This window comes from Schistocerca nitens, chromosome 4 (genome assembly GCF_023898315.1).
Source record: "Schistocerca nitens isolate TAMUIC-IGC-003100 chromosome 4, iqSchNite1.1, whole genome shotgun sequence".
NCBI classification, from domain to species: domain Eukaryota; kingdom Metazoa; phylum Arthropoda; class Insecta; order Orthoptera; family Acrididae; genus Schistocerca; species Schistocerca nitens.
Genome location: NC_064617.1, coordinates 674,552,583 through 674,580,300, shown reverse-complemented (window position 1 = coordinate 674,580,300; position 27,718 = coordinate 674,552,583). Strand labels below are relative to the sequence as shown.

General features: G+C 37.2%; 1 protein-coding gene across 1 annotated transcript in view; it reads right to left on the bottom strand.

Annotated features, from left to right (window-relative positions):
- Nucleotides 1-27,718, bottom strand: part of LOC126251790 (nucleoprotein TPR-like) — a 419,454-nt gene that overhangs the window by 348,340 nt on the left and 43,396 nt on the right. The window contains exons 4-6 of the mRNA XM_049952417.1: nucleotides 12,332-12,491; nucleotides 12,018-12,192; nucleotides 11,556-11,780 (exon numbers count right to left, since the gene is read on the bottom strand). Of these exons, the coding sequence (XP_049808374.1) occupies nucleotides 11,556-11,780; nucleotides 12,018-12,192; nucleotides 12,332-12,491 (560 nt within the window). The remainder of the gene's footprint in view (nucleotides 1-11,555; nucleotides 11,781-12,017; nucleotides 12,193-12,331; nucleotides 12,492-27,718) is intronic.

Sequence of the window (27,718 nt, the reverse complement as noted above, 5' to 3'; positions counted from 1 at the left end):
TTTTGAATTTGACAAAAAACAAAAAAATTGGAAAAATGGTACTGACATTTGAAAAAAAAGTACACCGAAATATGGACAAAGTAACACCGAAATATGGACAAAGTAACACCGAAATATGGACAAAGTAACACCGAAATATGGACAAAGTAACACCGAAATATGGACAAAGTAACACCGAAATATGGACAAAGTAACACCGAAATATGGACAAAGTAACACTGAAAAGGAAAAAAAAAACACGAACATAGGCAAAAAATAAGATCGAAATAGGCAAAAAATAAGATCGAAATAGGCAAAAAATAAGATCGAAATAGGCAAAAAATAAGATCGAAATCGGCAAAAAATAAGATCGAAATCGGCAAAAAGTAAGATCAAAATCGGCAAAAAGTAAGATCGAAATCGGCAAAAAGTAAGATCGAAATCGGCAAAAAATAAGATCGAAATCGGCAAAAAATAAGATGGAAATCGACAAAAAATAAGACCGAAAGCGACAAAAATAACACCAAATTTGGCAAAAAGTGGGACTTTTTTGCTGTCTCCACTAATTACAGATGGTTTAATCTCGTTGTGAATTATAGAACAAGATAATGCCACAGTAAAGTGGTGGCACGTTTAATAAGAGAACTGAGACATGATAAGAAGTGGCAAACACAATGTTCAAACTGCTCATATTTACCAATGAAATTTCTGAAGCTTTCCACATTTCCACTCATTTATTCTCTACACCTTACTTACTTTCTGTGCTTGTACCTCTTTTCACCTTTGTATCTTCATTTAATAAATTATTTTCTGGTAACATCTGAAGTTGCTGATGTACAAAACCATATTCTCAATATTTTTTGCAAACAAACAAGTTTCTCCAACAAAAAAAGCACATTATGAGGACTTTGGGCTTGGTCAATATATCACATTTGCAGAAAAACAATCTTGCTATAGGATCAGTTGTGGACTACTACATTATGACATCAGTGTTGTTATATTGACTGAAAATGTTCATAGATTAAAGTATCGTGAGTACTCTTCAAAGAATGACAGAAAGAAACTTAACATTAACCTCTGGAACTTTGATTTAACTGCTAACAAGCCTCTGGGATACACCCTCCAAGTGATGTCACCCCATGAGCTAAGTAAGTGAGATTGAGAAACCTATCACAGAACCTTTAGTCATGAATTTCAACAAAAAATTCCCTGTAGAGCTGTGAGTTACTAAATAGTACTCTGTGCTTTCAACTGTGTGGCATCATTTAAAAAAATAAAATAGATATTTGGTAGTACTTTTCGAACTTAACTTTCTAATACACAGATTTAATGATAAAATTAAAAACAGTTAAAAATTACTGATAGAATTTGTTTACAAAAACTATTTGCAGTTAGTCTCTCATTATATATACTACTACAGTCATTCAGTTTTGAGACAGAGACCACGAAGCAGGCACCTACGAGGGCCTGGATGTCTCAAGATGCCACATAACACAGCATAAACTTATACTTTTGTTGATTTGTGTTTGTCCTGAAAGACATACAGCCCTGACACACTTTCCTTTAATTTTTTTTAATGGCTTCTGGCCTGAATGCCGTGGCATACACTTCAACAGATCCACAGCCTCCCTAAAAATAGTTGCCATTGGCTGCTATGCAAGTCAGCCAACAACCGTGCAGCTGCTGGAAGTACTGCTGAAACATGTTTGCAGGATATGTCTTCTTTGCTTTTAGTGGAAAAGAAGCAGCTTTTTTCTTGTGGAGAATTTCTTAGAAAGACTTTGACAACCTTTGCACAAAACTGTAATGACCAAATGTCAAAGCTTAAGCTGACAGTCTTTCACAAAACACTTACGAGACAGGTGGAGGAAATTCTCATTAACGTCAGCAGCCAAATACAAGATAGCATAAATACTTGTAGAGGGCATTAGATGAAACTTTTGATTTAACGAGTAGATCTCAGTTGCCTATTTTTGTTCATTGCTTTGATAAACACTGGAATATATTTCAATATTGACTAGAATTATGCCAGCTGGAACTACAACGCAAGGAAAAGACATTTTCATGAAAATTAAAGAAGTTGTTAGGGAAAAAATAAACTTTACCAAATGACAAAATTACATCTATTTGCACTGGTGGTGCAATTGCAATGATCGAGAAAAACAATCATTGCATAGCTTTCTTAAAAAATTCATATCACTGCATAGTCCACCAGAAAGCATTGTGTGGAAAGGACATGAAGCTGGATGATATTATGGACCAGGTAGTAAGCTGCATAAATTACATAACTGGAAAAGCTATTCACAGACGTCAATTCAGGGTTTTATTTGAAGACGATATCACAAATATGGAGAGTTGCAACTATCTGTGCCGTGTGACGGCTTTCAAGGGGACAACTCGTTGAAACATTTCTTCAACTTGAGAGACTGGGGATTGGAATTTTTAGAAGAACAAAGGTTGTTACTCTTTGGGAATTGATTTACTGAAAAATAAATCCTGGTTCAGTGATCTTGCATTTCTTGTTGACATTACTAATTACCTCAACATTTTAAATCTCAAATTAGGAGGCAAAGATTGTTCCAGATGTTAAATCTGACAGTGCTTAGAGCAAAGTTTGTTCACTTCCAACTACGTTTACTTTGATAAGCAAATTCAAAGCAAATTTAGCCAATGAAAATGTTGACCTTATCCCCAAACATAAAGATTTGAAACAGAAGCTCAATATTGCTGCTATCAACTGTAATAAGCACTAATCTAAGATTACCTTACAGTCATTTTAAAGCGCATTCCAGAACTTCAAAAGCATAAAAGAAAATTTTCAAGATTTGAAAAGATTTAAGATTTGGTGTTGCTGTCAACATGTGATCTGACACCTAACATAGGAAAATTACTAAAACAGAAACCATATCCAAAATCACATTAACTGTATCAGTTATTTAGACTTTGATTTTTCTTAATCTGTTTCTTTACTTGGCAGAGGTTGCTATTTATTTTACTTTAATAGTTGACATATTTCAGACTGCTGCATTTCTTTTGTTGCACAATGACTTAATTGTTTATAATGTAACAAAAATAGGAACCGTCAAGGTCAGTGGCCTGCCTGTGATTTTGAATCATCAGTTTTGTCTAATCGTTAAAAAGATTGGACAGCCTTACTTTAGATATTTAAAAATAATAGCATTATATTATGCAGGGTAGCATAGTTGTTAAGATACATTCCTGAAATTGTGAAGATTGTGGGTTACAATCCCGTCAGGTACTTTTAAATTTTTATTTTTAATTATTTACTGAATTGACTAACATAATTATTTTTATTCAGTTAACAGATTCAAATGCTATTGATTTTATTTCTAATCATTTGCCATGCCACTGAATTAAATTTATCTGCTCTAATTTTTTTCTTCCTGTATTTCTTTTTTGATTTTCGAAGCTTTGTTCATGTGATTTTAATTACTGCAATATATCACCATTGATTTAATTTCTTCCATTTCACACTTTCGTCCATTCATTTAAATCTTCATTTGTTTTATTTTACCCACAGTGCAACAAGAATTTACATTTTCAATGCACATATTTTAACAAAAAATGCATTTTTGTCATCACTGCACAGCCGACACAAATAGATCACTTTGTCTCTTGGTTTTTAACTGACAGATCAGAATTTTCAAATGTTTAAATATTATGATAGGTAAAAAAAATAATGAAATTCACATTCATAAGGCTTGTTTTCAATTGGAAAAATAAGTACAGAATAAAACAAAGGGAGCAAATAAAACAATTAACATTGTGATTAAAATGATGTAACAACGGGTTAGAAATTTTAAAACATGCGTTTAAAACAATAACTTGAGTAAAATGAGGAACAAAGTCATTTCAATAACCATTTAACAATAAAAATTTCAAAGCATCTGTCTCAATTGAACCCCACAACCTTCAGCATGTCAAGAACATACCTTAACCACTTCTGCTATGCAACTGCTCTGGATAATGCTATTATTTTGAATGCTCTAGAACAGTGGTTCCCAACATTTCTTAACCATTAACATTGAGTGCAATCAAACATTAGCTAATACCCTCTCCTGTGTCCCCCCTCCCTCCCCCACCTCATCCGCTGTTGTCTGCCCCCCCCCCCCCCCCGCCCCCCACACTTTATCACCAACTTTAGCACCTAACTAAACCATCGAATGAAAGACTTTTCTTGGAACATTTTTATGTGTGTGAATGATGAAGCAATTCGTGATGCATCACAAGTGCTACTCACAACTCCTTCTCAGATAAGAAAGCTAACTACCCACAGTGAAGATAACCATTTGTTACAAATCATGCTTCCCCTGCATTACTCCTCTTCATTGTGGAACTTGCCTGACCTGCACACTGTAACCCCATTTAAAATCAAACATGTTCAGATATGTGCACTATACTTATTGTTCGTAAATCATGTCAATGCTGCACTCCTTATTTCTGGACTGGCTGAAATTTGACAACTTGAGGCTGTTAATGCTTTGTGTCTAACCATCTAATAATAATAATAATAATAATAATAATAATAATAATAATATACTGCACTCCTTAATTCTGAACTAGCCAAAATTGGACGACTTCAGGCTGTTAATGCTTTGCGTCTAACCATCTAATTATAATAATAAAACTGTATACAGCACTATAGTACATCTTATGTAGTTACTGCTGTGTCATGCTGTTAATTAATTCATTTATCTGTTTAGAAGCGAATAATGAAGCAATTTCTGGACTGCTGCAGGTACTATCGACAACTTGGAAGAATTTTCTAAAGGTATTTAGCATTTGTTACTTATGTGTCTCACTTTTATCTCTAGCAATGTATGGGACGAAACACAACATGTGTGTGTAGTGGGTGAACTATGTGAGGAACCTGTAATCTCCACTGCATTAATGCTACTAATTGAGAAAAAGTAATTATTGATAAAATATATATAATCAATATTAGAGTCTTACAAAACTATGATAACGATATTTTGAAAATAATTTAATTTTGTGACAAACAGAATCAAACGGTATAGTTTTTACTGCTCAGAAAATTTCATTTTACCCCTAAGGGGGTAATTACCCCCAGGTTGGGAAATACTGCTCTTGAGCATCACAGTTAATTCCTTTTCATCGATGATGTTTTACGATAAAAATAAGAAAGCTTCCATCTTTTGCAGCTGAAATTTAGTCTTGAGTACCAGACGTGTTGCCAATCCACGTTGGGCATCTTCAGTGGTCAATAACACATACAAAATTATATTATTATACAAAATTGTACACGAGATTTGCAGTCATTATTTGGCAGTTCACTTAGATATAGTTGGAGAAGGATATAATTAATTCTCATTCATCTTCAACATCAATAAAGAGCATTGTATCAAAGAAATATTCAATCACGAAAATTAACAAATTATGAGAGGGATCTGCTGGCAAGAGTTACCTTCAGCAGGCAAAATGCGTAGTATTGTCAATAAACACATGCAAAATTAAAAGTCGGATGCTTCCTAGATTTCAGAACCAATAGCTCCTTGACTGGGAAGGAGGGAGGGATGCATTGGGTAACTCAGACAGAAGAATGAGAGGGACCTACCAGTAGAGAGAGTGAAGGGATACAAGGATGAAGGTGGAGACATGAGAAAGAGTTGTTGAAGCATATGCAATAAATGACTGCAAATAATGCTGTACAGGTAGTAAAATAAACTGAGAAAATAGAAGTTTAGGTTCTCAGATAACATAATTTTGACAGCCTACAAAGGCACTTAAAAGATATGGACTGAATACTAAGAAATGAACACAAAATGAGAACTAATGCAAAAATGACAAATACCAGCATGCCCCAAAATATCAGAGAAGGTAAACACTAAAATTAATAAGATTAAATCAACATTAAAATACAAATATCCAGGTAATAATACAACTGAAGATAAAAGAAGAAAGGAAGATATAAAATGGAGAGTAAGAGAGACAAAAGTAACATTTACAGTTAAACAACAAGGCTTTTCTTCAAATACAAATGTTCAAGTGACATAAAAAACTGGTTAAAAGCTGTGACTGGAGCAGAGTACTTCGTGGATGAAAAACTTAACTATAATCAAAAAGGAAAGTAACTTTATAAATGTTTAAAAGTACAATTAAAATAAATGAATAGAGCCACGATGCAGAAAGTCTTTCAAAGAATTGGTGAGAAAAATAACAAAAACAATGAACAAAACTGAGATCACATTATGTGCCACAAATAGGTCCGTGCACACATTCTTGAAGCAGCAATGCAAGGGAAGTGAACACAAAAGACCCTGGTTGGTATTTTTTTTAATTTCATAAGTGATGTGGGAATCAATAACTATGCCAAAAAATGGACTTGCTTAGCTTGTTACGGAGCCACATAGGAAGCTGCCGACCATTTGAAAGATTTATGAAGAAGAAAAACAATGTTGACAAGAATATATTTAACCAAGTAAGAGGATGAACTACGCCCAAAATGAAGACCTGTGGGGGCAATAAAGTTATTTTTTATTTTTATTTACTCTTCAAGTTCCGTAGGACCAAATTGAGGAGCAAATCTCCAAGGTCATGGAACGTGTCAGTACATGAAATACAACATAAACGTAATAACAGACAAAAATAAATGTTCATGAACCTTAAAAAAGTCAGTCCATAAGTTTAAGTAAACGCTATCAGCAATACAATAAAAATCAGCTTAATTTTTCAAGGAACTTCTCGACAGAATAGAAGGAGTGACCCACGAGGAAACTCTTCAGTTTTGATTTGAAAGCGCGTGGATTACTGCTAAGATTATGGATATTTGAGTGGCAGCTTATTGAAAATGGATGCACCAGTGAACAGCACACCTTTTTGCACAAGAGTTAAGGAAGTCCGATCCAAATGCAGGTTTGATTTCTGCCAAGTATTAACCGAGTGAAAGTTGCTTATTCTTGGGAATAAACTAATATTGGTAACAAGAAACAACAATAAGGAATATACGTATTGGGAGGTCAATGTCAAAATACCCAGACACATGAACAGATGTCAAGAAGAGGTTCGTGAATTAACACCACTTATTGCCCGAACCGCCCGTTTCTGAGCCAAAAATATCCTTTTAGAATGGGAAGAGTTACTCCAAAATATAATACCATATGACAATACCGTGTTAAAATAAGCAAAGTAGACTGAGTTTCGCGTCGAATGATCACTAACTTCTGATACAGTTCAAATAGCAAAATTGGCAGTATTAAGTCTTTGAACAAGATCTTGAACGTGGGCTTTCCATGACAGCTTACTATCTATCTGAACACCTAGAAATTTGAAGTGTTCAGTTTCACTAATCATATGCCCATTCTGTGAAATCAAAGTGTCAGGTTTTGTTGAATTGTGTGTTAGAAACTGTAAAAACTGAGTCTTACTTTGGTTTAGTGTTAGTTTATTTTCTACAAGTCATGAACTGAGGTCATATACTGCACTATTTGAAACCAAGCCAGTGTTGCACACGACATCCTTTACTATCAAGCTAGTGTCATCAGCAAACAGAAATATTTTAGAGTTACCCGTAATACTAGAGGGCATATCATTTATATAAATAAGGAACAGGAGTGGCCCCAACAATGATCCGTTGGGCACCCCCCACTTGACAGTACCCCACTCAGACCCCACATCACAGCCGTTAACAACATTGTGAATAATGACCTTTTGCTGCCTGTTGCTAAAGTAAGAGGTGAACCAATTGTGAACTACTCCCCGTATTCCATAATGGTCCAACTTCTGGAGCAATATTTTGTGATCAACACACTCAAATGCCTTAGTTAATTAAAAAATATGCCAAGCGTTCGAAACCTTTTGTTTAACCCATCCAGTACCTCACAGAGAAAAGAGAATACAGCATTTTCAGCTGTTAAACGACTTCTAAATCCGAACTGCACATTTGATAGCAAATCGTATGATATAAAATGATTAATTATCCTTACATACACAAACCTTTTCAATAACTTTTGCAAACACTGATGGCATAGAAATAGGTCTAAATTATCTACATTATCCCTTTCTCCCTTTTTATAAAGCTGCTTTAGTACTGAGTACTTTAATCGCTCAGGAAACTGCCATTCCTAAAGGAAAAATTACAAATATGGCTAAATACAGGGCTAATATGTGCAGCACAGTTCTTTAATATTCTGCTAGACACTCCATCATAACCATGAGAGTTCTTAGTCTTCAGTGATTTAATTATTGACTCAATCTCCCTCTTGTCTGTATCACAGAGGAGTATTTCATACATCGATCTCGGAAAGGCATTTGCCAAGAAATTTATATGATTTCCTGCAGAAACTAAATTTTTATTTAATTCATCAGCAATGCTCAGAAAATGATTGTTAAATACTGTATGTATATCTGATTTATCAGTAACAGAAATATTTTTACTGTGAACTGACTTTATATCGTCCACCTTGTGCTGCTTACCAGACACTTCCTTCACAACAGACCATATAGTTTTAATTTTATCCTGTGAATTAGCTATTCTATTTGCATACCACATACTCTTTGCCTTCCTGATAACATTTTTAAGCACCTTACAATACTGTTTGTAATGGGCTACTGTAGCTCGATTGTGACTACTTCTAACATTTTGATATAATTCCCTCTTTGTTCTACATGATATCCTTATCCCACTAGTCAGCCACCCGGGCTGCCCATTACTGCTAGTAACCCGTTTAGAATGTTCTAATGGAAAGCAACGCACAAAGAGCATGAGAAATGTGTTAAGGAAAGCATTGTATTTATCATCAATGTTATCAGCACTGTAAACATCTTGCCACTCTTGTTCCTTGACAAGGTTTAAAAAACTCTCTATTGCTGTTGGATTAACTTTCCTACATACTTTGTAATTACACTCCTGGAAATGGAAAAAAGAACACATTGACACCGGTGTGTCAGACCCACCATACTTGCTCCGGACACTGCGAGAGGGCTGTACAAGCAATGATCACCCGCACGGCACAGCGGACACACCAGGAACCGCGGTGTTGGCCGTCGAATGGCGCTAGCTGCGCAGCATTTGTGCACCGCCGCCGTCAGTGTCAGCCAGTTTGCCGTGGCATACGGAGCTCCATCGCAGTCTTTAACACTGGTAGCATGCCGCGACAGCGTGGACGTGAACTGTATGTGCAGTTGACGGACTTTGAGCGAGGGCGTATAGTGGACATGCGGGAGGCCGGGTGGACGTACCGCCGAATTGCTCAACACGTGGGGCGTGAGGTCTCCACAGTACATCGATGTTGTCGCCAGTGGTCGGCGGAAGGTGCACGGGCCCGTCGACCTGGGACCGGACCGCAGCGACGCACGGATGCACGCCAAGACCGTAGGATCCTACGCAGTGCCGTAGGGGACCGCACCGCCACTTCCCAACAAATTAGGGACACTGTTGCTCCTGGGGTATCGGCGAGGACCATTCGCAACCGTCTCCATCAAGCTGGGCTACGGTCTCGCACACCGTTAGGCCGTCTTCCGCTCACGCCCCAACATCGTGCAGCCCGCCTCCAGTGGTGTCGCGACAGGCGTGAATGGAGGGACGAATGGAGACGTGTCGTCTTCAGCGATGAGAGTCGCTTCTGCCTTGGTGCCAATGATGGTCGTATGCGTGTTTGGCGCCGTGCAGGTGAGCGCCACAATCAGGACTGCATACGACCGAGGCACACAGGGCCAACACCCGGCATCATGGTGTCGGGAGCGATCTCCTACACTGGCCGTACACCACTGGTGATCGTCGAGGGGACACTGAATAGTGCACGGTACATCCAAACCGTCATCGAACCCATCGTTCTACCATTCCTAGACCGGCAAGGGAACTTGCTGTTCCAACAGGACAATGCACGTCCGCATGTATCCCGTGCCACCCAACGTGCTCTAGAAGGTGTAAGTCAACTACCCTGGCCAGCAAGATCTCCGGATCTGTCCCCCATTGAGCATGTTTGGGACTGGATGAAGCGTCGTCTCACGCGGTCTGCACGTCCAGCACGAACGCTGGTCCAACTGAGGCGCCAGGTGGAAATGGCATGGCAAGCCGTTCCACAGGACTACATCCAGCATCTCTACGATCGTCTCCATGGGAGAATAGCAGCCTGCATTGCTGCGAAAGGTGGATATACACTGTACTAGTGCCGACATTGTGCATGCTCTGTTGCCTGTGTCTATGTGCCTGTGGTTCTGTCAGTGTGATCATGTGATGTATCTGACCCCAGGAATGTGTCAATAAAGTTTCCCCTTCCTGGGACAATGAATTCACGGTGTTCTTATTTCAATTTCCAGGAGTGTAAATATGACCTTGGTTTGAGTACAAGAGCCTTTTAGTGTTAAAATTTGTGCATCATAGTCTGAAAGGCAATTCACACTTTTACTAACAGAATGCCCATCTAGTAATGAAGAATGAATAAAAATATTGTCTATGGCTGTGCTACTGTTCCCCTGCACCCTAGTTTGAAAAACCACAGTACCAATTCTTTACCATCGCTCTGTATTCATTAAATCAAATTAACTACTTGTCAGATAGTTCAATACCTTACTTGTTTTGTTTCTCTTGTCAAATCCAATTACGAGCTTCACATCTAATAACCGTGCTGTTAATATGATGTCAAAAATCAAACAATCCAAAAGGACTACATGGTATCCTACTCACAAATGAAAGTTTATGCACTGTATCTCTTAATTTATGCAAACTGTACTAAAAGTAAACTTCATTTAGCAATAAACATGATGTGTAATATATACAGGATTAAAATTACAAAAGTCAAGTACAAAACTACAAGCCAGAAACTTTCAGCCTTCAGTACCTAGCATGTATTTTTCTTTTCCCGTCACAAATTTTTTTTCCACTATTCTCATGGGTCATAAATGGTTGACATCCCCAATCAAAATACTTACCCTCAGCACTATCAAGGACACATTACACAAGTCAAATCATTCCATGAATTTTGAAACTACCCATGTAATTTCAGTGGCTTGTACATTTATATTGACATGTCCCATCTGAAGACATAATAATACACAAATGACAAGCATGAAGGTAAAAATATTATTAAACACCATTAATGTGACTGAAATGATCACATCAGAATAAGTAAGTGGTGACAGATATCTACGGAGTGAGACTGATAGACTGTCAGTCTAACAAATCTAGATGCCTAGATCAAGTGCTTGCTAGTTAAGCACCAATAATTTCAATTGAGCAGTGATCCCCGTTCCAAGCTGTAATTAAAAAGGAAACTGTAGGTTACTCTGCAGCATCACCCGTGATACACTCCACAATACAGCATCAACTAAGGAGATGGGTGAACATTAGTTTAAACCTATTTTCCAATAATATCCTAAAGAGTACGACAACTGCAAGCTGTTCTTACCGAGTACTCTTGGTGACTTGTGGACTGAAAGGAACATTTTATTCTATGATGAATGAAGGAATAGTTACACAAGGATAACTGTGACAGGAACAGAATGAAACAATATAAAGGGAAAGTTAATAAATTCATTTGGAAGGTGAAAGAACACATGAAACAAATCTCCAGTGCACTATTAATAGGTAGACATACCTTTCAAAGCAGTTTTCACCATCTCATTTGCAATCTCTAGTTCTTCTTTCAACTTTTCCTTCTCTTTCTCCAGCTGTTTGTGCCTTTTCTCATGATAACTGTTATGTTCTTCCACTGAACCTACCATCTTCTCATACTGTTCCATAGTTTCTTCCAGTTCTTTCTGTACACCTTCTAATCTGTATTCAAAGTACTGTGCTTTGGAGACTGCATTATCCCTTTGGCCTGACAAGCAATTTTTTAGGAACAACTATTAGTATAGTGATAATGCTGCAAAACACACACACACACACACACACACACACACACACACACACACACACACACAGAGAGAGAGAGAGAGAGAGAGAGAGAGAGAGAGAGAGAGAGTGTGTTTTCCACTGAAATTTCCATAATTAACAGTTTGCTTGATGCAATATAAAGAGATTAAAAGATCAGAGACAAAATATTTAGCTTACATACCCTTATGTTCATTTACCATTGTCTTGTGCGCTTGAATCTCTTTTAAATGATTCTCATGCAATTGTTCCATATTCTCACGCTCTTGTGCTATAGTCTGCTTAGAAATTTCTAGCTGCTCTTTGAGTTTCTCCACAGTTGCAGTCAATTCTTCATTAGCTTCTTGAATAACCCGTAGCTGAGAAAAAAGTATTCTAAAGCTGAACTTTAATTCTACTGAAATAACTAATAATATTCTATTTAGAAATTATAACAGTTAGTATATTAGCACATGTTCGACTCTCATTTACAGGAATACTACTCAAATATGGGCTTACTTCTTCCTCTTTATGTGACAAATGCACTTCAAATTCATTTCTTCTCACAGCATGTTCTCTTTCGAGATATGAATTTTGCTCCATTGTCTTCTTCATCTCATTCTTAAGACTGGAAATCTGCTGCATAAGAATGTCACGCTCATCATCTAACTCCTTCTCCCTGAAATTTATTAATAAATTACTTATCAATTTAGCAATTAATTTAATACTATGGCTGCTTGTGTATGACACTTTCAGAAGCAAAATCATTTTTAAAATGTATAATGACTCGAGCTTATTATCCTACTGCAAACTGCAACTGTCCACACTATACCAAGGGTTGGAGAAATGTTGTCACACTGACACCAGAATCATGCACTGACTACTAGCGATTGGAGGTAGTGGGGTGAGGGGGAGGGGGCGGGGCGCGGCGGCGGCGGAAGGGGCCTGCTGCCTCCCCCTTCTCCTTGTAATCTGGATTACAGAGTTTTTATTCATTAGAGAATTCTTCTAGAAGTGATAACCATCAATTCTCCAGATACATTTAGTTTTAGTTCTAGTGGGTTTATCAAAAATGACCAACTCATTTATATTAAATACGACAATTTTCAGGATGTGACAACCACCCCGCTTGGATAAATTTCTACAGACGCCTATGCCCAAGACTATCATTTATTGGGCAACATAGAGGCACAGACAAAGATGCAGTTCAGACGTACTTCAGCATCACTGTTAAGTAGTTTAAAGGCTCCTCAAATATTCCAGAAAACGACAATGTCACACTTATAGTAATCACGGGTCTAAAATGAGGTATAAAACCATGTTTCCCATTACATATTAACTCCTTTCAAACAGGTCCAACTGTCATCAACTGATGGCAATGGTTACATGTATCTTTTAGTAACTTTGTTCAATCAATGTTAGTTGACATAGAAACACCAATGGCTACCTTTTATCTCCATAAGAATGATGCAGTATATTCTCCTGTTCCTCTCAAATTATCATCTGATGCACAGGGGACCACCCTGTATGTGTGGTGATTAGTAGGTAGCTGTTAACCAATACTGACACAATGTTATACCTTGCATAATCTGGTCTACATTTTCTCCACTCTGAATTTACAATTATCTTAAAATTGGCATGGAATGGTCAATATGTATCAAAATTGTTCATTGATGAGACGATGACCTCTGGTGATTGTCTGCAATTCTTCCTCAATGGCACTGAGCTGTTCACGATAAACTGATTTGATTACCCCTAAGCTCATACCTTTTGGGATGTGATAACCAGTAAAAATAACCTTGCTTTTACACTTCTGGAATTAATGTTTTCCCACTGTTTACAACATTTTTTACTGATCCTGTCACATTTCCTATTCCCACAATGTTAATTTGCACAGATTTTGCATCAACATATTTATAATTTTCCCGCAATTTATGCACTGCAAAAAAATGTTTGTGGAGAACAAATGACACTAGCAAGATGTTGGCCGTCCAATACTGGACACTTGGGCTCTCTACTAAGCAGATTTGAACTGGTAAACATGTAAAAGTTGGAACAATTCATGCCGTATCCCCCGCCACTGCCAAGCTCTACGTGGCGTGGTGGCTGATGGGAGTAACTAAGTTCATTCGAATGAAGATATCATGACCAATCACAACCATTTCCAAACTGTCTCTACTGCACAAATGCAGTTTCGTGATTGTTGTGAACCATATTTAGTGTGTTTCGATGTGTGGCCACTTGAAGCACTAGTTGGCACCGTCATTCACTTTGCATTGCTCAAATGTTTTTAGTTTAAACACAGCGCTGGTGCGTATTTTATTCACGCTGAGTAAAAGGTGTTTTGAGAATTTATTCTTGTTGTCAAGTGCAGTATTTATATATGAATTTATTGTGAAGTTACACAAACAAACAATGTGAGTGACAGTTTGCTTGTGTGTGTGTGTGTGTGCTCGAAAGGACGACTACAGTGAACGAGACGCAGAATAATTCATATTCAAACACCACACAAAATACTTATGTGTATATTTGCACTTGACAAAGGGAAAAAAATTCTCGAAACTACATCGTGCTAAGCATGAAACAATACATAAATAGTGCAGTATTTCGTTATTTAAATAATGAATGACAGCTGCAGGCTTTCGAAACATCATTACGACATATGACAATGAGTATATGACAATGAGTCTAACGTTCCTACTTCCCAGACAGTTATCAGTTCCAGTTACATCAGCCTCTCTCTCTCTCTCTCTCTCTCTCTCTCTCTCTATTTATTTTTTTTTTAAATAAACCTTCATTAGATAATAAACCTTCATTGGATAATAAACAAGTCCCTGACGTATTTTTATGCCTTTTATGTACATATGTCATACATAAAGTAGAAGGGGGTATCCTATACATAACTTTTACAGCTTAAAACATTATTTCCCACATTTTACACCATTTTTTGAAGTAAAAAGTGTAAAAGCGGGGTTTCACTCTAGTTATTCATCCCAATGTTCTGATTTGGTGGTTCTGATTGTCCCTAACATTTAGATTTTTTGTGATTTTTTTTTTTTTAAGTCAACCTTCACAGCTGACCCAAGCATCCAGATTATTGATGACAACTCATCAAAAACACAGGCCATTATAATTTTCAATGTGTAAACATCTTGAAGTAGCTAGGTGATCTGAAGCTCCTATCTTCTACAGCCTGAGATGGTTTGTCATCCATAGAATTAGTCTATAGAAGCTGAACTCTATGGCTTAATTTTGAAAGTACAACAAATTCAATGAGGTGTGTGTGTTCAATTTCAGCTATCAGCGCAATATAGGTTTCAGTCTACTGATCAAATTTTCCTTTTAATCCTTGACCATGAAAACTGTTGAAGGGATCATAACGCCCCTGCCTACAGAAGAATTTGCAGTCCTTACACAACAACTGAGGCCCCCAAACAAGCGGCTACAGGGAGATGGGTGTACACCCACTTGACGACAAAGCGAACACGTGTGCATGAACTGTCCTCTGCAATCAGTTATGCTCAGGACAGAGGAATGAAGGCTTCAAAAATAGTGCAAATTGACACAGTGCATTTGCTTACAGTGGATGGAGTGTGGGGAATAGATATTCACCAAAGAATGGCAGAAGTGAACAGAGAGCACTGGATGTCCAGTGGAAGTCCAACAATTAATCCCACCTCTGGAACAATGGCTGCCATCTTAACTCGCTGCTCTTCAATAATGTGTGCATCCATCTGCTGAACAATGGTATCAACAATTCATTGTGACATTCCATATTGTGCATCATCAGCCAACAACATCTGTCCTTCCTCGAATCACTTGTGTCACACCCTGATCCTTGCAATGGACAAGCAGTGCTCTGTGCCATTCTTTGATAAATTTCTGTTCCCCATACCACTTCCACTGTAAGTAAATGCACTTCACTCCTTTGCTCTTCTTTTGAAACTTCCACTCCTTTGTTTTCACATGACTAAGCATGACAGCATGACTAAGTGCAATGGATGGTCAAGTCAGTCACGTGCTCGTTCTGTCACCACACAGATGCACATCTATGTCCTTCTACCAACTCCAGGACCACATCTTCCCTGTAGGCAATGATATTATGATCCCTTCAACAGTTATCAATTTACAGTCTCCAGCTTGTTTCCTTTTAAATGACCAGAATATCTTGAAACAGTCTTCTTCAGCCAGCAATGACAAGCAAGTAATATCAAAGAAAAGGAAGTCACTGACAAGAGGAGGGCACAGGACAGGTCTCACTGATATGGCTCAAACTATGTGAATAAGAGTAGGCAGACGGCCATTCCAAGTTCCTTTTGCATTTTTATTTATGTAGTGTAAATGTTGTTTTGTTCAAAATCTTAAATAAGGTCTGCACCGATTCATTTGAAAGTTTGACACACTGCTGCATTCAAAAAATGGCTCTGAGCACTATGGGACTTAACATCTGAGGTCATCAGTCCCCTAGATCTTAGAACTACTTAAACCTAACTAACCTAAGGACATCACACACATCCATGCCCGAGGCAGGATTTGAACCTGTGACCGTAGTGGTTGCGCGGTTCCAGACTGAAGCGCCTAGAACCGCTCGGCCACAACGGCTGGCTGCTGCATGCAAATACATGTGGTTTTATATACCTATGGAATAAAATTTTGAGACATTTCATACAAACACATACAATAGATTAAATTGAAGTAATCATAGCTAAATTGAATATATTAATTTTATGTATACAAACTGAACTGTTCAAACATGTTTAAATTTTATAATTAATGGTTTAACATTGGGCGGATTAAAATAAATTTTAAAGAAATAAAAATTAAAAATTAAATAAAAGAGGACGCAGCGAGAATCAAACTCTAGCTGGAAAACTTGTAATCAGTGCATTAGCCCATTGCACTATAGTGGTGACATGTACAGTATTCCTTTAAGCCCCTTACACAGTACTCAAAAACCTTTCTGTGTGTGTACACGAAGAAGGAAAAAGAAAATATATCTTGGATTTCCCAGTTAAAAATACACTTTTTCTGTGGTGAAAGTACATTTTTTCCATGTTAAGAGCCAATATACTTTCCCTCAGAGCTGTAAAACTTATCAATCCTTCAATTGTTAAAGTTTTTATATACCAGTGTAGAACGGCACTTTAGAAAATGAACCCCAGCCAAAATAAGGTTTGTTTTGGAAATATCTTCGATGTGTGGTAAAATATAAACTGCATATTTCTGTATTATCAAAGTATAAATACGAATCCCACCAAAAACAGCATGTCAGCTTCTGACATACTGAAACTGAGATTGCACTGCACAATGCACTTTTGCCAGTCAATCATAGCTCCACACCACATGATCTCATCAACCAATGACAGCAGATATTCAGAGCACAAGACACCTGTTGTAGTCAGCCAATAGCAGCATCAATGTTAATTAGCAAGAACACACAAACAGGAGAAGTTAACGGTTTAAATTAATACACATACAGTGTACCTACAAGACAAGCTAAGCTTTCTAATATAATATTGGCCTTTTTCAGCATGTGTTATCCTTTAAGATATATCAAACACAAGTGTACCCATAAAATTTTAAATAATGGTGTAAATGGCTGCTGGTCTTCTGGACCTGAAATTTTTCTAAGTGACTGGTACCCAAGTTTTCAGTTTTGAATGAGAATTAAACACCCTGTGATTAGAAAAATGCATTGCACATTCTCACACATAATGTAATTCATCTTGCATAAAAAGAAATTTACTTTGAAAGTATTGGTTCTCAAACCACCACTTACGATATTTTCCCATAACTTCTTTTAGAAATATAAATAGTTGTGATGTCATGCTCATTGAAAGCAGCTTGTAGTTTCGAAGTACAGCATAGGCTCGTCCTGAAGCCATTAACGCATTTCGCTGTCAGCACACGTTTGAGTGTGCACTGTGCTTTGTTGTAAATGGCATATTTTCTTTCCAACTAAAGTTTTATTTTGGTGTTATTCTCTCATTTATGTTTTTTGATGCAGTATTATACTGCAGTAGCGGGCTAAAATAAAATTCTTTGTTGGACTATCACTTCTTACCAGTCAAAATTACAAAAAATTTAACTGAAAACTAAAACTATGATAATTTCTGGCTTTTTCGTGGACTGATCCTGGATAACAACATTCCCATGTTTTCCTTGGGTTTCCCGTTTGCCCTGGGGCATATACACCCTGTCTTCAGAGTGTCTTCTCTCTGCCTCTGGACCACTCGGGCGAGATATTATAGGAACTTGCAACAATCACAACTATCTTCGATGGAGAGCACCCTCCTGTGGTGGTTTCGCACAAGTGGGTGCTAATTTGGTATAGTTTTCCTGATTTCAAAAAGAAGGCATGTGGCTGGAACCAAAATAAGAGGTGTCACCAAAAAGTAATGGGAATTAATTTTTTTCTTAAAGAATCTTTCTTCACTCATCATCAACTTTGTCCCCTTCAAATAAACACATTCATGCCAGTGCCTTTTCCAATCTTGGAAGCACTCCAGGACCTCATTTTTCATTATAGAGTACAGCTCCTTCAGTGATTCTGTTTTTACCTTATGAGTGGTGGCAAAACAATATCCTTTTATGGTTCTCTGGAGCATCAAGAATAGAAAGAGGTCGCAGGGGACCACGCCCGGTGAATACAGTGGCTCGAGCAATATAGCAGTTTTGTGTTTTGCCAAAAATTCACAAACAAGCATTGACATATGAGCAAGAGCATTATTGTGATGTAACGTCCATGGGTGGTTTTGCCAAAATTCTGGTTGTTTTCTTACGATTGCTTCATGCAAATGGTGCTTAACTTCCTGGTAGTATTCCTTATTGACAGTACGACCATAAGGCAGGAATTCATAATGCACTATCCCACTGTAATCAAAGAAGACAGTGACTGAACTTGTCAAATTTTTTTTCAGTCTTAGATCTTCAGCCAAGTTTTCATGGGATGATTGCACCTTGGTTTCAATGTCATATCCATATACCATGTTATGTCACCCGTTGTAAACTTCTTAGAAGCCCTGGATCGTTGACTTCATTCAGCAATTCCTAAGCAATGTTTATGTGATGTTATTTTTGGTCGAAATTCAACAAATTGGGAACAAACTTTGCTGCTACACATTTCATACCCAAAACATCCAAAAAGATTGCTTGGCACGAGATAAAGGCTGTACCAACATCATCAGCAACCTCTCTGATGGTTATTCGAATTGACATGCTAGGGCATCCAGGGTAGTCATTGTCTTCAATGTCTTTTCAAACCTCTCTGAAAAAATTATACCATTCTTGAACTCTTTCTTGCTCATAATAGATTCGCCAATATTTTGGATGTAGTTTTGCACTTTAATCTATTCTTCAACCAAAATTTAATGCAAATTCTTTCATCCAGTACTGTAAAAATTAGCTGAGAACACAAAAACATGAACAACCTTTTTGACTGTCAACAATAAACTAAATATTCAAAACAGCTGAAAATGCAAACATACCGTATTTACCAGAATATAAGATGATCCTGAATATAAGACAATCCCCTTTTTCTAAAAAGCCCTTGGAGAAAAATTTATTTTTAACATATTCTGATTACTCAACAATACAAGAAAAATAAACAAAAGGAAATGGTTTACAATGATTTTTGTCTTTACTTCCTTTTTCACTTACTGAGCCTGTTGTCTGTGGTATCACTATATTTACTCATCCGTGGTATCACTATATTTACTACTCCTATTCCTACTCCTACTCCTACTCATCCTCATACCTTTGCTGGCACAAAGAATTCCCTGTTTCTTTCGAATACACTGTGGTTTCTGAGGTTGTGGTTAGGATGGAACCTGAGAATGCGGCTGTCTTTCGATGAATACATATCGGATTTCAATTCTTAACTGGCGTGAGAGTGTTACAATGTCTCTTGCTTCCAAACATACTGTCTGCCCAGCACTCTCTCATTGGCTGCACAGAACCAGCAGCTGAGTCACCCCCTTTCATTCCCGTCATACGTTATGGCGAGTGTTGACAACACTGTTGCAGGAAACATGGAAGTACGCCTCTAGCCCCTATCTAGACTTTTACTTCTGCTGCAGAAATGTATACCGTTGTTGTGCATCAGTCCAATTTTAAAATCAATTCAAACAGATTAAGGCAAACATGGTAGATGTTTATAAAAAGCCAATGTATGCAGTATAGATTGTACTGGTTGGTAGCACAATGTAATTTGCTGCCCACTCACTACTCCCATCCTCACACTCATCCTAGTTCTCAGCCAATTTGATATATCACTGTTCCCCCTCCATAATGCTGTGCTTGAGCAATTGTGAAACACGGGGACTGCAGTACCTTCCAGCATGCCGGTCATATGTAGCAACACCGGCTTATACACAGGGCGTATACGCAGACAAGGAAAAAAAATTCCCGGGTTTTTCCCGGATCTCCTGGTTAAAAATACATTTTCTCCCAGATGAAAATACACTTTTTCCGTGTTAAGTAACAGTATACTTTCCATAGAACAGTAAAACTTATCAATCCTTTGAATGGATATGGTTCTATGCAGCAGCGTAGAATTTCTCGGCACTTTAGAAAATGAAACTCAGGGGGAAAAAACACATTTTGGAAAGATCTTTGATGTGCAGCAACATGTACGCTACATACTTTCGTATTAAGAAAGCATAAATTCTAATTCCACCAACAGGAAAAATTAATGGTTTAAGTTAATATACATAGTGTTGCTGCAAGAGAAGCAAAGCTTTCAAATATAATATTTGTCTTAATATGCTTCAAGAGAAGCTACACTTTGACATATAAGGTTGATCTGTTTAGCGCATGTTACACTTTAAGATACATCATACAAAACGCCAGTAAAGTTTTTAATACCGACATAAATCTCCGATCTTCTGGGCTCGAAATTCTTCTAATTGGCTCGCCATCAAAGGGTTGATTTTTAAAGGAGAGCAAACGCTCTGTGATTTAAGAAATTCATCATACATTCTCGCACATAGTTCATCTTGTGTAAAAGGAAATTTACTTTAAAAATAACGCATTTTGAACCACAATTCACAATATTTTCCTGCTACCTGTTAAGATTCATTTCAGCAGCTGCCAGAGAGCGCCAGATAAGAGGCGTCACTGCACTCACGCAGCTACAGTGACATAGGAAGCCCGTATGTTCATACATGTAAAACATTAAAAGATCTTTCTTACATTATGTCATAAAAGAAACAAGACATCAGAGAGTACTCCAAGAGCTTCAGAATTTCATGAACCATTCTAAAATGCATCGTTCGCCTTAAAGCGTACATTCATACGTCCTGATTCCCAATGACGTAGGCCTCGATCTGATATTACGTTTTTCAGTGTGGCTTTCAGGACGTAAATTTTCTAGGAGTACCAGTACTGTATTATCTCATGTTTGTTTCTTTATTATGGCATAATGCCATATGTGCTAGAAGACGAAAACGTGCACTTGAAATGCAGCGAACAGTTGAAACTCGCCAATAGTGTGGCATTAAACACTTCGTTTCAAATAAATTTACTGCCTCAGCAGGAAAGCTTAATAAAAGCCAAATTTGTTTATCAAACCGACAAAAATAACTTCTTTGCTCTGCAAGGCGATTAATGTTTGACTGTCAGAAAGTTGGAAATAAAATAAAATCTGAAACTAGTAACATATTTTAGCCTTCCGTAATTATGTAAATGTATTTTAATTCACTTGATAGCTCCCAGCCTCAGAAATCCATCCTGTTTTCATTTGACGTGAGAGCAGTAAACCAAGAGGAAACAGAAAAATCACTAAATGTAAACACGGGTCACGTGGAGACTACCCCTCACCATCACCACCACCACCACCACCACCACCACCAACGCTATAACTCAGACTGCTCTGCGCATAAAAAAAAATAAATAAATTAAAAATAAAAAAATAAGACTTTTAAAAAATAAATTCATTTTGTAGCGCACATCTTTCTGATGAGTCTGATACATAAAACATATATCTTCGAGGAAATGTAAGACATGCTATTTGGTCTTAAGTGTGCTGAAGTGCAGTGCCCGCCTCTTCAAACAACATTCTCATACCGCACGTCACTGTATTTCGCCTGTGGAACTCAAACATGTATATTTTGTAACGGATGCCATCAAACTATTTCAGGACACTGGAAATTAAAATGTCCTGTAGTGGCTCTCCTGCTCCAAGTCGGCGGGTTTGACATCGTGCCCCTTTTAAAAATTAAAAAAAAAAAAATACAGAAAAAATCGCAATTAATACTGGATGGGATTAATTGTAACCGGGAGAACAAGAAATCTTCAGAAAATCTGGACTCTTTATTGCCTATTAGTTAATAACTTGCTCTTCTGTGTGACATAAAGTTAAATATAGGGTACCTAAAACCAGTAAAGACAAGGGACAGGCAAGACAGTACACATTTCTCCAATCCTTAGGTCCTAGCGATTTTCCTCTCTGATCTTGCTACAGCTTTACATGGCGTGCCTTCCTTTCCACGAAAGAACTATTACCTCATCAAAGTTTGTCAAACATTTTGCTACACTAAAAATCAAAAGGTCGTTGTCTAATACTGAAAAAGCTGTAAATACAAATAGTACCCAAGACTGGTGTGGTTTCTCGGTCTGATTACGTCTATTTTGTCACCATGTGCTGGATAAAACAAAATAGGCCTTTCTAATATTGCAGCGATTGTGCATTTTGTCTGCTGGAAAGTTAATTTCTAGATGTGACGAGGATTCCCCTGACAGAGACATCACGTACACTATGCACACATTCAAAAATCAACTTATAATTCATTCAGAAATCAACTTAGACTGTGTTCAAAAATGTCCAAAAACCAGCAGGGATGCGTTTCAAAATCATATGAATAATCAATAGCCTGATGTGCACTGGATGCTAGATGCTCTGTGAAACAAGGTTTTTTTTACCCTCAGGAATATTCAATAAAATTCTTGAAGTTTCACTCATTCTGCAATCTAGTGATGTCTGTTGGTATTATCTTCACCATAGGTCTTGCAGCTGTAATTTATTCTTGTAAACACAGTTATACTTAGTCTAATATGATTTATTTCATTTTCAGACATTTAATTCTGGATTAATTTTCTTTCTTCATTAATCTGAATATAACATCTTGTTCTAAAGCTGCTTAAAAGGCTGTAAACTTTTACCCGGTACTATAATAGATGAACAGTGACCAAATTTCTCATTTGCACCCCAGTTGGTAAACCATTACAGTATCCCATAATCAAGTAAAATATTGGCTTGCATTTAGAGTCCTTTAAAGACAACTTTTTCGCCTTTCACTGTTAAGTTTACTTCAAAAGCACCATAAATGTTTGTATACGGATCCATACATGCATGAGAATTTTTATTGCAAACTTGTTCACAGACAATAAGACTTTGTACGAAGATAGCATCAGATTCTACGTCCTCAGGTGATTCATAAAATTGTCATACTTTAAGCAGAGCAATAAACTGTTGTGATGGCTGCTTCATAGCTTCTTGTGTACCCCTTGCACTAGTACCGTGCTGGTCAAGTACCATGTGACTGTTCGAGCAAGGTCAATACCACATCAAGCACTTTGGTGTATCACGAAATCTCAAACCTGTTTGTGCATGAGTATCATTTGCCACTACCCTACCCTTCTCAGTTTTTCAAAATAAATCTGCACGTCATCTCAACAGCACAACCTTCACCTGTAAATGTATGATGACACCTATATCAATGTACTAAACAATGTAAAAATGTCAACTTCAGCAGCAATAGTTTAAGATGTGAATACAAGATGACACCATTATTTTCAAATGACAAATTTGGGAAAAAACTTCATCCTATAACTGAGTAAATACAGTACATGAGGAACATGTGTACCAACAAGAAAAAGAATATTTAAAATCGAATGCATACAGCCTGCAAAATTAAAACATGCCCATTACTTTTTGATCATACCTCACAGGCCGAAAGGGAATGGCTGCCCCAAGTTGGGGAGTGACCTAAGCCAAGCTACAGTAATGAGATTCATCCACCAGGTCAGTTGTATTTGCGTGTATTTGCCTGGCATGAGTGAAATTTTGTATTTGATTACTGACATGTTTCTTATATTCAGTTTATGATTCTGATAAATGCAGATGTACGAAATGATTTGCCTTCATCAAGAATGCGTAGGAGTTTACTAAACAAAATAACAACAATAGAAAAGGGAAGACGGAGCACAATACGGTATGTATTGGGAATACAGAAAATGATTTAGTACAGATACAGAATGAGACAAGACATAAATATACATTAAATTTCAAATCATAAGTTCCAAAATCAGAACACCACTGAACTACCATATTTAATCGAATCTAAACCGCACTTGAATCTAAGCCGCACCTGAAAAATGAGACTCAAAATCAAGGAAAAACATTTTCCCGAATCTAAGCCGCACATGAAATTTGAGACACGAAATTCAAGGGGAGAGAAAAGTTTTAGGCCGCAACTCCAAATCGAAAAAAAGTTGGTCCATTGTAATATGAGACACAATTTAGGTCAAATGAATGACGATACTGCTACAGTAGTTTGGTTCGAGTCATAAGCTTAGCAGTTAAGCTTTAGCAGGTTGCCATTGCTATGCGTCAGGCGCTCCGTCTGTATTTATACTAGTTCCCTTCCTTTTTCACATGCTTCGTCTGGTTTATATTGATTCTTTATTTTTCCTTGATCTCGTAAGTGCCGTTCTCTATCTTATAGGTGTTTACGTCACTCTAAGCTGAAAATGCATTACTGTACTGTGTCATGCATTGTTAAACCTGTCGCCGCTCGTGGCATGGCTTGCTTTTGTGCGCGCTACTGCCGCTTACAATTCAAATAAATAAATAAAAATAAATAAATAAAAAAAAAGAGAGGAATCGTCTCATTAGCGAAACAATGGCAAGAGACTGTTATTTGTTGTTACTTACACTGCTGCTTTCTTTGATAATGGGCAACAAGAACCAAATAATAGACTGCGTATGATAGAAGATGTTCTGAACGAGAGTTCAGCAAAAATTTTCCTCCGTTTAAAAATCTTTGCAGACGCCTCTTTAGTACATTACACTGTGCACAGAAATTAGAGTCATCTTAGATTTAAAAATCTAGTCAATTACCGTGCTTCATTTCTGACTGTATCATTATTAGGCATAAGAATAATACAAATATAAACATGATATGATATGTATATTCTTCCGCATTTGCTGTTGTCTCACTCTAGTTTTGTAGTTTATTAGGCAGACAGGATTTAAATGATATAGCAGCAAACATGAAAGAATACATGTCAAAATGTTTATATTCGTATTATTCTTATGGTGAAGAGAATACTGCATGTGATTCACAATTCATAAAAGTTCCTATTAGCAACCATCTCTTCTCACAGGTAGGGAAAAATTCAGAACGTAGAGTTGGCCATATTGACAAACATCCCAAACAGTCTTGCCAGCGGTATTTTCGTAGTACACTGAAATGCTGCTACATTCGAAGATGGACAATACAGAATTTGTATTTACTTCGTTGGATAATGTATGAAAATGCAGTGGTCGAAATTCGGGGCGGAGAAAAAAAGCTCCGTCTTCCACCTTTTTTTTAATTTATTTACTGATGCAGAGATTTGGGGGCCAGTAGTTATCTTTGTGCGTGCAAAGCATTCCTGTGTAGCGCTACATATAGTCGACAGCAGAAGTTAGTTGTGGCGGCACCTACCAACATTTTTCAGAACTTCCACTTACTTTGCACTCGATTCTAAGCCGCAGGCAGTTTTTTGGATTACAAAAAGCGGAAAAAAGTGCGGCTTAGATTCGAGTAAATATGGTACATGAAAATTTTGCAAAAATCACATCTTGTTCTTGTACAAATCACACAAATACACTTAGAAGTGCAAACAACTGCAAGATTTGTGACAAGAAAGTATTAAATGGTATCCAGTGTAGCACCTGTCGCCGTTGGTTTCATGAGAAATGTTCCAAATCAAGCATAAAATTTGTAACTGGCGATTTTACATGGTCTTGTCTTAAGTGCATTGGTGATGCTTGTGGAAAAAAAAAAGAGGGACGAAATAATCAGAGAACTTCAAAGTAATATGTTTGCTCTAAACAAAAAGTATAATGCTCTGAAGAATAAGAGTGCACTTTTGGAAAAGAAAATATATTTCTCTCCATCGCTAGATCATAATAAAGAATCAGATGTAAACAAAGTGGACATATTGATTCACTGTACAAATTGTACTTTATCAAAAGAAGACAGCCATCAACACCAGGAAACTGAGAAAGTCATCTCAGCATTGTGTAATAACAGTTCTTCAAAGGAATACGCTAAGTGTTCGTCAAACAACGGCTCAGCAGTGGAAAAACGGCTACAAAAGAAGAAAGTGAAACTATTTGGCGACAATCATGAACAAAACATTACGGAATTATTGACGAACGATGTGAATGACAGTGTTCAAGTTTCTGGCATTGTAAAACCGGGAGCAAATTTCCATAGCGTAACAGTGAGTGTTAACGAAGAATGTTCTAATTTCACAAGGACTGGTTGTGCTGTGCTCATAGAGGGTGCTAATAACATCTACAGGAACAAAGCTAGTGCCTTTATTAAGAAGCTGTTTAAAGTGCTGCAGTTGCTGTATTTCACCAATGTCATCTTAACAACATTGCTATTAAGGTATGACTTACCAGACTGGTAGTGCATAAACAAAGAAATTAGACCTACTAATTTAAAGCTGAAAAACTTCTGCAGTAAGTTTATGAATGTCAAGGTGATAGACATTAGTAACAATGAAAGAAACTGTTTCACATATCATGGAATGCATCTCAACAAATACAGTAAAAGGATGCTAGCTTCTAACGTAAGCAATGCTCTTGAAGAGATCTCTCTCATCAACGAAAGTAGAAATAAGTCTGTTATTGTGCTGGGCAATCCTTCACAGGGAAACGAACAGCGTGGACCTATTCCCATGGAATTTGGTCCACGAGAAACAAAATAACGGAATGAAATTTAGAATTCAAGATCCACTCAGGTGCCACATTTGATGACCAATTAAATGATTCTCTGTTTGATTTAAAATGTAATAATTTCATAATGCATCTTAACACAGGCAGTCTATCAGTAGGAATGATGAACAAATTGTATGAACTAGAAGTACTTCTGGAGAGCACAAGTTCTGTAAGAGTTATATGCTTAAACGAGCACTGGCTTAAAAGTTAAAATATAAACTTGATAAACTCACTTTCAGGTTACAATTTAGCAGTGAGTTTTTGTAGAAAAAATGGTTTTGGAGGATTGTGCATCCTAGTAGAAGAATCACTAAGCTTTAAAGCCAGGCAGAATTTTAATTGCTTGAACGAGGGATTATTATTTGAAAGCTGCTGCATTGAACTGTTGAAATACTGCATATAAATTATTAGTATATATCATATCCCTGACTATTCCGCTACATGCACACTTTTAGACAAACTTGAAACCTTGTTGTATTGATTGCAGGTAGAAAAGTTACGTAAAAATGTCAATTTGTGCCGACTTCAAAGCAAATGTAAGAGCAAATGACAGGTTTGCCGTTTCTCTGAAGGACATGTTATCTACAAACGGATTAACATTAAACTTTAGTGAGTACACTAGAATAACAGCATCTTCTGCAACAGATAATACAGTGAGCAGCATCAGCTATGGTGCTACAGAAAAGTTCATCTAAGAATTAGGTATATCTGACCATTCAGCCCTTTTTATCTCATTGCCAAATTTAGATAAAACTTTAACTGTGAAACAAGTCAGGAATGTGAATACGTCTGTCTGAAGACTACATGTAACATCCTGGTCTTTCAGCAAGCGGTACTCAGTAAACACAAACTACAATGCTTTCGTATCAGAATTCATGAGCGTTTTCAATGAATGCTTCCCCTTTATAATA